The sequence below is a fragment of the Olea europaea genome, unplaced genomic scaffold (genome assembly GCF_002742605.1).
Source record: "Olea europaea var. sylvestris unplaced genomic scaffold, O_europaea_v1 scaffold3135, whole genome shotgun sequence".
Taxonomy (NCBI): domain Eukaryota; kingdom Viridiplantae; phylum Streptophyta; class Magnoliopsida; order Lamiales; family Oleaceae; genus Olea; species Olea europaea.
The window spans coordinates 31,668-43,575 of NW_019250129.1; the positions used below are offsets into that span (position 1 = coordinate 31,668).

The 11,908-nt window shown below is 38.5% G+C and overlaps 2 protein-coding genes and 1 long non-coding RNA gene across 3 annotated transcripts; 1 reads left to right on the forward strand and 2 right to left on the reverse strand.

Annotated features, from left to right (window-relative positions):
• Positions 1-286: 286 nt before the first annotated feature.
• On the reverse strand, positions 287-2,821 carry LOC111385359. The gene is made up of 5 exons (XM_023009742.1): positions 2,480-2,821; positions 1,997-2,107; positions 1,737-1,885; positions 1,011-1,652; positions 287-905 (listed from the first exon to the last, which is right to left on the reverse strand). The coding sequence occupies exons 1-5, from the start codon at positions 2,819-2,821 to the stop codon at positions 287-289; spliced, it is 1,863 nt and encodes a 620-aa protein (XP_022865510.1).
• A 4,566-nt stretch (positions 2,822-7,387) lies between these two features.
• On the forward strand, positions 7,388-8,822 carry LOC111385360 (phenylalanine N-monooxygenase-like). Its single transcript, XM_023009743.1, has 2 exons — positions 7,388-8,128; positions 8,199-8,822. The coding sequence occupies exons 1-2, from the start codon at positions 7,388-7,390 to the stop codon at positions 8,820-8,822; spliced, it is 1,365 nt and encodes a 454-aa protein (XP_022865511.1).
• A 230-nt stretch (positions 8,823-9,052) lies between these two features.
• Positions 9,053-11,672, reverse strand: LOC111385361. Its single transcript, XR_002701056.1, has 4 exons — positions 11,341-11,672; positions 10,108-10,197; positions 9,534-9,636; positions 9,053-9,408 (listed from the first exon to the last, which is right to left on the reverse strand). It is a non-coding gene; the product is annotated as an uncharacterized LOC111385361 (long non-coding RNA).
• Between the last annotated feature and the right edge of the window lie 236 nt (positions 11,673-11,908).

An 11,908-nucleotide genomic window follows, 5' to 3' on the forward strand; every position in this document is an offset into this window, starting at 1 on the left:
GCTCGACTTTTCTGCGGCCGCTTCATTCTGGCGTCTCGAGTTGAACGGTTGACTTTTGTTTAGAGAAGTCACCGCCCCAGTAGTGTTTCAACCTTTGCCCATTGACAGTGAAGGTACCCTTATTCTCATTGCTCACTTGTATAGCCTCATATGGTAGAACTTTTGTAACTGTGTAGGGACCCGACCATCGTGATTGTAGTTTTCCTGGGAATAACTTGAGTCTCGAATTATACAGTAGTACTTGCTACCCCACTTCGAATACTCGCCTCTGAATGTGCATATCATGCTACTTCTTGGTTCGCTCCTTGTAAAGTTTTGCATTTTCATAAGCCTCCATTCTAAATTCATCCAATTCATTCAGTTGCAGAAGACACTTTTCTCCGGCGACATTCAAGTCCATATTTAACTGTTTCATGGCCCAATATGCCCGATGCTCCATTTCTACTGGCAGATGACGTGCTTTTCCAAAGACTAGGCGGTATGAAGACATGCCGATCGGGGTCTTGAATGCTGTTCTGTAAGCCCATAATGCATCGTCCAGCTTTTTAGACCAATCCTTTCTAGATGAATTCACAGTGACTTCTAGTATTCTCTTCAGCTGCCGATTAGAAACTTCAACTTGCCCACTGGTTTGTGGATGATATGGAGTAGCAACGCGGTATTTAACGCCATATTTATTCAGTAGCTGCTCAAACTGGCGATTACAGAAATGCTTGCCCCCATCGCTGATTATAGCCCGCGGTGTACCATATCGGGTGAAAATGTATTTCTTCAAGAAACCAATTACTGTCTTTGAGTCATTTGTTGGCAATGCAACTGCTTCCACCCATTTTGAGACGTAATCGACTGCCACCAAGATATACTGGTTTGAGAACGAAGGGGGAAAAGGCCCCATGAAGTCAATCCTCCAAACATCAAATATCTCCACTTCCAAAATATTGTTCGGTGGCATTTCATTTCTCCTCGAGATATTCCCAGTGCGTTGACATCTGTCACATCTCTTAACAAACTCAAATGTATCTTTAAACAATGTAGGCCAGTAGAAACCTGATTGTAGAATCTTTGCAACTGTTTTTGAAGCTCCAAAGTGTCCTGCATATGCGAATGAGTGACAGTAATCGAGAATCTCATGTACTTCTTCTTCAGGTACGCACCTCCTAACTATCTGATCAGCTCCTCGCCTATAGAGAATTGGATCCTCCCAGAAATAATATTTTAACTCGGCAAAGAATTTTTTTCTTTGGTGACTGGAGCAGTCAGGTGATGGAATGGAGCTGACCAAGTAATTGACAATATCTGCGTACCAAGGTGCTTCATCCACTCTCAACATCTGTTCATCCGGGAAGATCTCATTTATATCCACTAAATCTTTTGTCTCCCCAGATTCTAGTCTGGATAGGTAATCTGCTACTACGTTCTCGATGCCCTTCTTGTCGCGTATCTCAATGTCAAATTCTTGCAATAACAGCACCCAACGAATTAATCTCGATTTTGCATCCTTCTTTGTGAGCAAATACTTCAATGCAGCATGATCAGTATAGACGATGATTTTAGATCCGACGAGGTATGACCTGAATTTGTCAAATGCAAACACCATAGCCAACAGCTCCTTTTCAGTGGTTGCATAATTTAGTTGTGCATCATTTAGAGTTCTGCTTGCATAGTAGATCACATAAAAAATCTTGTTCCTCCGCTGTCCCAATACTGCACCTACAGCGTGATCACTTGCATCACACATCAATTCAAAAGGTAATTCCCAGTCTGGAGCTACAATCACTGGTGTTGTCGTAAGCTTTTCCTTTAAAGTGTTAGAAGCTGTGAGACAATCCTCATTGAACTCAAAAGTTGCATCTTTCATTAGTAAGTTGCATAAATGTTTAGTGATCTTCGAGAAATCTTTTATAAACCTCCGGTAGAACTCAGCGTGCCCCAAAAAACTGCGAACTCCTTTAACTGATGTAGGCGGTGGTAATTTCTCAATCACTTGAATTTTTACCTTGTCTACCTCAATTCCTTTTGCCGATATCCTATGCCCAAGTACAATGCCTTCTTGCACCATGAAGTGACATTTTTCCCAATTTAAAACTAAGTTAGTCTCCTTACATCTCTGTAAGACCAAATTCAAGTGGTTTAGACATTCATCAAATGAAGATCCAAATACTGAGAAGTCGTCCATGAAAACCTCGATAAACCTTTCAATCATGTCAGAGAATATTACCATCATGCACCTCTGAAATGTGGCTGGAGCATTGCAAAGACCAAAAGACATCCTAGGATAAGCAAAAGTACCGTAGGGACAAGTGAAAGTGGTCTTCTCCTGATCCTCTGGTGCGACAGGTATCTGACTATAGCCCGAGTATCCATCAAGAAAGCAGTAGTGTGAATGTCCAGCCAACCTCTCCAACATCTGATCAATGAATGACAGTGGAAAGTGATCCTTTCGTTTAGCTGCATTGAGTTTGCGATAGTCAATGCAAACTCTCCAACCCGTAACTGTTCTGGTGGAAATTAGTTCATTCTTCTCATTTTTCTCCACTGTGATTCTCCCTTTTTTCGGTACCACTTGGACAGGACTGATCCATGCACTATCTGAAATTGGGTAAATAATTCCTGCATCCAATAACTTCAGTATCTCTGCCCTGACTACTTCCTTCATGTTCGGGTTCAATCTTCTCTGAATTTCTATGCTAGGCTTGCAATTTTCCTCCATTAAGATTTTATGCATGCACATGGAAGGACTGATTCCTTTAATGTCAGCTATTGTCCAACCAATCGCCGTCTTGTTCTCTCTAAGTACCCTGAGCAGTTTTTCCTTTTCCATTTCACTGACTGTGTTCGAAATGATTACTGGAAGTGTATCTGAGTCTCCTAAATAAGCATATCTGAGATGTGGCGGCAGTTGTTTAAGTTCTAAAATTGGCGGCCACTGAACTGAAGGTAGTGGCTTTGTGTTTCCCGTCCCCAGTTCCTCGAAGTGCCTCTTTCGTGTGTATGGCGGGTTGGTCTCCAAAAATCTTTCACATGTTTCAATTTCAATAGACTCTGACTGGATTGATTGGGATTGTGCAATACATGCCTCATAGGCATCAGAGGGACCGTGTAGTAAAAATGTTTCTTGTACTGCCTTGTCAATAATATCAACTTGATAACAGCTGTCAGATTCTGTTGGTAACTTCATTGCCTTGAATACATTGAATGATATCTGCTTCTCTCCCAATCTTAAAATCAACTGACCTCTTTGAACATCTATTAATGCTCTCTCTGTTGCCAGAAATGGTCTGCCAAGTATCAAGGGAACGTCCTTGTCCTCTTCCATGTCCAGGATAAGAAAGTCTGCTGGAAATATGAACTTCTCAACTTTGATAAGTACATCTTCAATTATTCCTCTGGGATGTGTCAGTGACCTGTCAGCCAGCTGAAGTGTCACAGTGGTTGCTTTAGCTTCTCCCAATCCTAGTTTCCTGAAAACAAACAAAGGCATTAAATTAATATTTGCACCGAAATCACATAATGCTTTATCAAAATATACTCCACCGATTGTGCAAGGAACAGTAAAACTCCCTTGATCTTTTAGTTTTGGTGGAAGCCTATTCTGAATTCTGGCACTACATTTCTCAGTAAGCATGACTGTCTCATGATCTTCCAGCTTGCGTTTATTTGATATGATATCCTTCAGAAACTTCGCGTAGCTAGGCATCTGAAATAGTGCATCTGCTAGCGGGATATTGATATGGAGCTTTTTGAAGATTTCTAGAAATTTTTTGTATTGTTGCTCCACTTTTTGCTTCTTCAAACGCTGTGGAAAGGGAATCGGAGGTTCGTAGGGGTTAACTGTGACTTTGGCATTATCTTGTGATTCTTGTGAATTTTCCTTTGAACTTGATTCTTTTACAACTGTCTCTTCTTCAGCGGAGGAAGATGTTTCTCCAATCACTCCCGGTCTCTTGACATGAATTTCAGGTAATTGAACTCCACTTCGAGTTGTAATGGCCTTTGCTTGCTCTTTAGGATTGATTTCTGTATTACTTGGTAAGTTACCTGGTGTTCTGCCAGTCAATGCGATGGCTAGCTGCCCCATCTGAGTTTCCAAATTCTTGATGGCTGCATTTTGATTTTGAAGTGTAGCTTCGGCCTTCTCCATGAACTTTCCTATCATATCTTCCAATTGAGGCCTCTTCTCCTGTTGTTGAAACTGTCCTTGTGGCTTATTCTGATTCTGGTTGCTCCACGAGAAGTTGGGATGTTTCTTCCAGCTGGGATTGAAAGTCTCACCATATTGATTATTCTGCTGGCGTTGTCCCCATTGTGCGTAATCTGCTTGCTCAATTCCTTGCATGAGTATAGGGCAATTTGATGTTTTATGTTCGGCTCCACATTCCTCACAATTGCTCTTCTTAGCTTGTGACGCTTGTGATATGCTCTCCACCTTGTGATACAGAGAATCAATTTTTGCAAAGATTGCTGAATAAGCATCCACCTCGTAGACACCTGGAGTTTTCTTTGGAGTTGTCCTCTCAAAAGACCACATGGCTGATGTGGTAGCCATTCGCTCAAATAATTTCAATGCCTCATCAACTGTTCTTGTGGATATTGAGCCATCTGATGCTGAATCTACCATGCTCTTATGGTATGGAAGTAATCCTGTGTAGAAGAATCGGATTTGGGTCTTTTTATCGAACCCATGCTGAGGGCATTTCCGGAGCATGTTTTTGAATCTGTTCCAGGCTTCATCAAATGATTCAGTCTCTCCTTGATTGAATACTGATATATCATGTCTCAGCTTTGCTATCTTGGCTGGGGAGAAGAACTTTGTGCAGAACTTGTGTGCCAACTTATTCCATGTAGTGATACTTGCAACCGGGAGTGAATCCAACCATTCAAGTGCTCGGTCTCGTAGCGTGTGTGGAAAAAACCTCAACCTAATGGCGTCATCCGAAATCCCTTGGTATCTGAAATGTTGACACATATCCAAAAATCGAGATACATGTGTGTGTGGGTTCTCCTCAGCCTTGCCATAGAATTGGTGTCCATTTTGAAACGGCTGTATCACATTGGTCTTTAACTGAAAATTAGGTTGCCCAAACGGTGGATACACTATGCTGGACTGGCTTTGAATCACTTGAGGAGTCAAGAAATCCCCCAGAATCTCATTCCCTTCGTCCATTGCCTCTCCTTCGTTAGCATGAATCATGGGATTGTTTAACTCGTTGGCCATTTGTACTTGTACTTCGCGGTGATTTCTTTGTCGTCGGTGAAAGGTGCGCTCAATTTCAGGATCGGTTGGAATCAATTCTCCTCCAGGCAATCGCGACATGCAAATCTGAGAATTAAAACCAGTACGAGCACTTAGATTCAAACAATTTAATTAACTAAAATACAAATAGAGGATAATAACCTAAAATGAAAATAAAAATAAAAACAAAATTATGCTAGTAAAATAAAAAAATTGAGTTCGAATTAGTGCCTCAAGAAATAAAATTAAACTAAACTCAATCCCCGACAACGGCGCCAAAAACTTGTTCGTGAAATATTTCTTTCGATTTAAATTACCGTAAGTGTACGGGTCGTGACAAGTAATAAAATGGACTTTAGAAGTCCGAGTATCGTTCCACAGAGAAAGAGTAGTTCAATTTTACTTATTTTAGCCTTAACCGAAACTAATTGAGTTGAAATGAATTTTGGAATCAAAAGCCCTAATTTTGGGAGAAATCCCCAAATTGAAAAACCCTAATTTCAAATCAAACCCTAAATTAGGGGAAATCCCCAAATTGAAAAACCCTAATTTCAAATCAAACACTAATTACTTAAATTCACTTAACTAATAACTCAATTACGAAATGTTATGAAAAATTAAATGAAATGTATTGTCAATTTATGTAAGTCTATGTAAAACGAACGCACTAGGATCACGAATCCCCAAATAATTATTGATTAAACCCTAATTTCACAATTTTGATAATTCAATAAGAATTTGATAAATCAATGCTCCTAAATCTATTCAATACTCTCTCTCGAGATGTATTGAACATATTCTCATAAATCATCAGCCTATATCTCTATGACGGATGCAATTTTACAAGAACGCATATAATCTTTTTGTGAGCAATTAAAGATTTACATAGGACATAGGGGTATATTTCTATCCCCTATCGGACCCTATGATGAATTATATATGTCGAGTCTAATCTAATTTTCTCAAATTCAGAATTAAACCACCAAATTCACACAAATCAAATGCACATTAATTGTGGAAATAAATAAACCAATATAATCCATTCAAATATCCATCAAACTAATAATTCAAAATCATGAAATAGCAAGTTTAATAAAAATTACATGGTTCATCGATCACCTAGTTGCAAAAATCTAGCCTATCATGATAAAAATAACGAAAACTAACAAAATATGAATAAAATACATTACCGGGTTATCAAAAATTGAAGAAATCTCGTAAATCTCGCATCAATTCTTGTTCTTGCCTTCAATTCCACTCCAAGATGAATGCTTTTGCCTCCCCAAGTCGTTCGTGCGGCTTCTGAACGTCTTGTTGCTATTTAAACCCGTCCAAAATTAGGTTACCAAAGGAGTTGCAATCATATAAGGAAACTGCAAAATTCGGGGAAAATTTGTACCTATGCGACCGCATAGGCATAACCTATGCGACCGCATAGGTTTAAGAAAAACGCCCTTTTTAATCCCTGGAGGTTCACTCGCGGTCGCATAGGTTTTATACTATGCGACCGCATAGTAGAGCTACTTTCTTGTTTGAGTCATTTTGGTCCTCAATTTTCATTCCTTCACTCCTTGACCTCCTCTCTTGTTCCTAGTTGCTCTAATGTTCTCTTATAACTTCCAATTGGTGCTTGGCTTGATCAATTGCTTGATGTGTTCATCGGGTCAACTTTCAAATAATTGCAATTTGGTCCCTGAATTTTCTCTTTGCTTCAATTTGGTCTTTTTTCGGCTCTTTTCTCCTGAATTCCACTATTTTCATAGAATTACCTACATTGCATGAATTTGACAAAGTTAAGTAGCAATTAAATCATTTTACTTGTATTTAAGTCATGTTTGTGATGTAAATAAATGTGCAAAAACACACTTATCACATAGATTTTGGAAGCTTCCAACTTTTTTGTGTATAAAACCCCAAATTTAGAAACCTTATAATGCGATGAATTGCACCAATTTCCAAATGTCATTTACCTTGTTCTTCCTCATGTCTTCTTTCCTCCTTTCTTGCATGCTCATCTTTGTAACTATCAATGGGAAAATCTTGAGCCAAAGCAAAAAACCACCACTTCCACCTAGTCCATTTTCTTGGCCTATAATCGGAAACCTTCTTGAAGTGTACACAAACAAGCCTGTATTCAAATGGGTAGACGGGGTAATGGAAAAACTGAAAACAAACATAGTCTGCATCCGTCTGAGTAGGGTTCATGTAACAGTGGTAGTTTCACCAGAACTCTGCCGAGAATTTCTGCATAAACATGATTCCGTTTTCATGTCAAGACCTATAACCATGGCTACTGAATATGCAAGCCGGGGATACTTGACAATGGGACTTTCTCCATGGGGAGAACAGTGGAAGAAAATGAAAAGGATTGTCGATCAGGAGTTGTTTAGTCCAACCAGACTTCGGTGGCTACTTAACAAGAGGAATGAAGAAACTGATAATCTTGTTTACTATATATTCAAACGGTGCAATAATCTAGATGGATCAGTAATTAATCTGCGTTTACCAATAAAACATTATGGACCAAATGTAATCAGAAAGATGACTTTTAGCAGAAGATTCTTTGGGGAAGGTGGAGAAAATGGAGGACCAAGTTTTGAAGAAAAGCAACATATTCATGCTCTTTATACAGTGCTCAAACACACGTTTGCGTTTTGCATATCAGATTACGTGCCCTGGTTGAGATGTCTAGATATTGATGGCCATGAAAAGAATGTAAGGAACTCCATGAACGTTTTTGACAAATACCATGATCCAATTATAGAAGACAGAATCAAACAATGGGAAGATGGTAAGAGAAAGGAGGCAGAGGACCTTCTTGACATTATGATAACGCTTAAGGATGAAAGTGGGAAGCCACTTCTGTCGATAAATGAGATCAAAGCTCAATGCAGTGTAATGTCATTTCTGTTGCTTATAGTGACATGGCAGTACTTACATAGTTTAATATAATTTTTTTATTTAGGAGTTCTTTTTTGGCGTAGATGGTCCTGCGGCAGGAGCAGAATGGGCGCTGGCAGAAATGATTAATCAACCTGAGATTCTCCAAAAGGTAGTCGAGGAAATAGACAGGGTTGTAGGGAAAGACCGATGGATTCAAGAATCAGATGTTCACCAATTAAATTATTTGAAGACATGTGCAAGAGAAGCTTTCAGGCTGCATCCTCACGTTCCGTTCAATTTGCCGCACCTGTCATCAACAGACATGGAAGTGGGTGGGTACTTCATTCCGAAAGGCAGCCATGTCTTGTTGAGCCGAATCAGACTGGGTCGTAACCCTGAGACCTGGGAAGAACCCTTGAAATACAATCCAGAGCGGCATTTGGGTGGAAATGTCAGTAAAGTAGATTTCTCAGAACCAAACTTGAGGTTCTTGACTTTTTCTACTGGTAAGCATGCATGTACGGAACATAGTGTTGGTACACTTTTGACTATAATGGCATTGGGAAGGCTGATTCAAGGGTTCACATGGAGCCTAACACCCAATGAGCACTACAACAAAATGGACCTTTTATGGTGTGCATTGCGTGCTATAAAAGCCTGTTTATGGCATGCGGCCACATGCCGTATAAAGCAATGCCGTAAATAGGTAAAGTTTTTTACGACGTGCAAAACACACTGTAAATGCACGCCGTAAAGAACTATTTACGGCGTGGAAATGCACACCGTAAAAGTATTCACTATTTACGGCGTGCATGTGCATGCTGTAAATAACAGTATTGACTATTTATGGCGTGCACTTGCACGCCGTAAATGCAAGAATATCGACTTTGCGCACGCTGTAAATGTCAAATTTTTTTTAAAAAAAAAAATCAGTTCATTTAGTTGTTTCCTCCGGTCATTCCATTCTTCTGGTCTTACAATGGCATCAAATTCACAATACGAATATATAACTCGTGAATAATCCTCCCAAACTCTTCCCAAGAAAGTTCTTCCTTCTACCCCAAGCCTGTATGAGTTGCTACTGCATATCCATCCTCTAGAACATGGAGAGCACACTACTATTCAATTCATCATTGTTAAAGTCGACTCGAAACTATCTGCAGGATTAGTCCATGCTCCAATACACTCAAGTTTAGCAGCACAACCATTTTCCATCAATGAAGGCATTTTAGGACTCAAACCACTTAACTCTGCAATTTATTGGGAAATTCTTATTTCAATATGTGAAGCACCTACAGAGAAAAAAAAACATTTATATATACAACTATTAGTTTCCAAGCATGAAGCCATACTATCAGATTAATTATCTCAACACTCATTCTCATAAGAGGGAAAAAAAACAAGTGAAGAAGCTTACTGGATTTTTCTTTCACAATGTCCGTCAAATATGGTAGCAATCTTCTTTAGTTAAAAGAGCTCGGTGTCTTGAAAACCTTCCTTTCAGCACATGAATTCAGAACCTATAAGAGTTCAACAAAAGTTTTCAACTTAAGACATTTGGGGTCAAAATATTTGAGCAAAAATGTATAATGTTAGTTTGATGCAAATCAAACTACAGAGATTACATCTTATTCTATTATTTTATACAATTTAAACGGACAAAGCTATTTCATTACCGTTTTACTTTTGGAAAATGGATCCGTTTGTTGAAATCGTCGCCTTATCCTTCATCAAATTCAAGCCATTTTATGAAATTGCTAGAGATGCTCGATAACTCCAGATGAAACAAACTTTATTATTTGCTTAAGTTGAATGAATTCGTGCATTTATAAATTCAAGGTATATTGAGCTAACCAGAAGTATATTAGCAAAATGCTCAAGAAGATACTAGTGGACAATTCTAAAAAAGAGGTATACAAGCAATGGAATTCTATCTATATAAAGAGCTGATAGCATCATCCACCAAAGAAAACTACAGTGTTCATGCTTACATAATTGGTGGTAGCATATGATAGAGCAGAACCAGCAAGAGAAAACAAGTAAATGTTTTCTCCCCTCTCTCCATAGCAAAATATCTGCAACTGCAGTAAGAAAGTATAATGTCACATTCAGAAGAAATAAGTAATGTATTAAGCCATTGCCCTTTTCTTTAACCTGAGACATAGTGGGGGCAGGGGAGAATGAATTTTGATTGTCAGACAAGTTATTACAAATGTGTGGCTAACAGACAAATTCTACTTGTGTTTTCCTTGATATGGATATAACATTCTGATGCACGAGGTGTGTATATAGGTCATAAACAAGAAATTTATCTAACCAGTCATCAAGGACAATAGTCATGAGCAGTACCTTATTCTGTTATTCATCTGTATTCATATTTGAAAATGGACAAGTTAGCTTTAAATAAGTCTTGGTGTCTACCGGAAGTCCTTGTAGCTATGTACTATTGATTCAGCTCATCACTGCTGTATTGCTTAAATAATGGTATAACTTAACCTCTTTCAATATTAACTTTCATTTTTGAAATGCAATACAAGTATTTTACTCTATCTTAACAAAACTCCATAATCCAGTATCTTTAGAAATTTACAACAAATGTACAGAAGGAAGGGGTCAGCTAATCAAGTTTTAGTCCTTTAATTTGGATATGTAGGTCCTTGTAAATATCATGCGGTTTTCCAGAATTGTGTTTTCGAGGAAAATCTTCAACATTTAATTCCTTATTGATTTTCCAAAAACAATTAGCTATGCTGAATTTGTTAACTAAATCAGCAAAATATATTCAACATAATGGCACAAAATAGTGGTGATTGTAAATAAACATTATTTTTGTGTACAATTGCATTTCCCAAAAAATTCGTACACAAAACAAAATATATGTACATTTCAGTAAAATATATTCAACATATTGGCACAAAACAGTGATGATTGTAAATAAACATATGTTGAATCTATATAAACCAAACATTTAATCACCACTGTTTAAATTATTTTTAGCAAATTCGTACGTTTTTATAGGTCACTTCTGGAAACTCAACAATAGTATATAAAAGAACCGGTTCAGATAATTAGTTGGCTTGGTGTATTAAAATTTGGGGAATGGTCTGAGTAAAAGAATCCATAATGCTGTAACTTTCCATAAGCACAAAAATCCCAAATTCAGCATAATTAATTGAGAAGGCAGTCTGTAAAATCAAGACTAATAACTTACAGTTTGTACTAACCTTATCACTCCGTTTATGGGTTGACTGCGATGGCAACGGCGGGAGACGGATGACAACGATGGGAGGCGAAAGGCGGCAGCAGTTCTCGCGAAATCTAGCTCGACTGATCGGTCCCAGGCTCGCAACAAAGGCTAAATTGAGAGGAGGGAGTAGGGATGACGGGTTGAATCGTGTAACTTGTAAGTATTATAGGTTCAATCGCCGGCTGGAAGACTCTAGGGATTTCGAATTTAAAGGCAGAAGGTTTCCTCTCAAGTGGTGTTTGGTTTCTCTCTCCAATATTGATTTTATAAAGGGCAAAAACCGCTCCAGGAGACGGCGTGCACATAAAAGTGTGCCGTTAAATGTTGCCATTTACGGCGTGCTGCGTGCAGAGAAAGCACGCCGTAAATGATTGAATTCATTGATTTTTAATGGTGTACATTTACTGCATGATGTAATTAATCTATTTTTACGGCATGTCGCATATGCACGCCATAAATGCATGCCGTAAAAGGCTACTTTTGTTGTAGTGGAGGAGAAGATTGATCTCTCTACATCGGAGGAACTAACTCTGGCTAAACCTTTG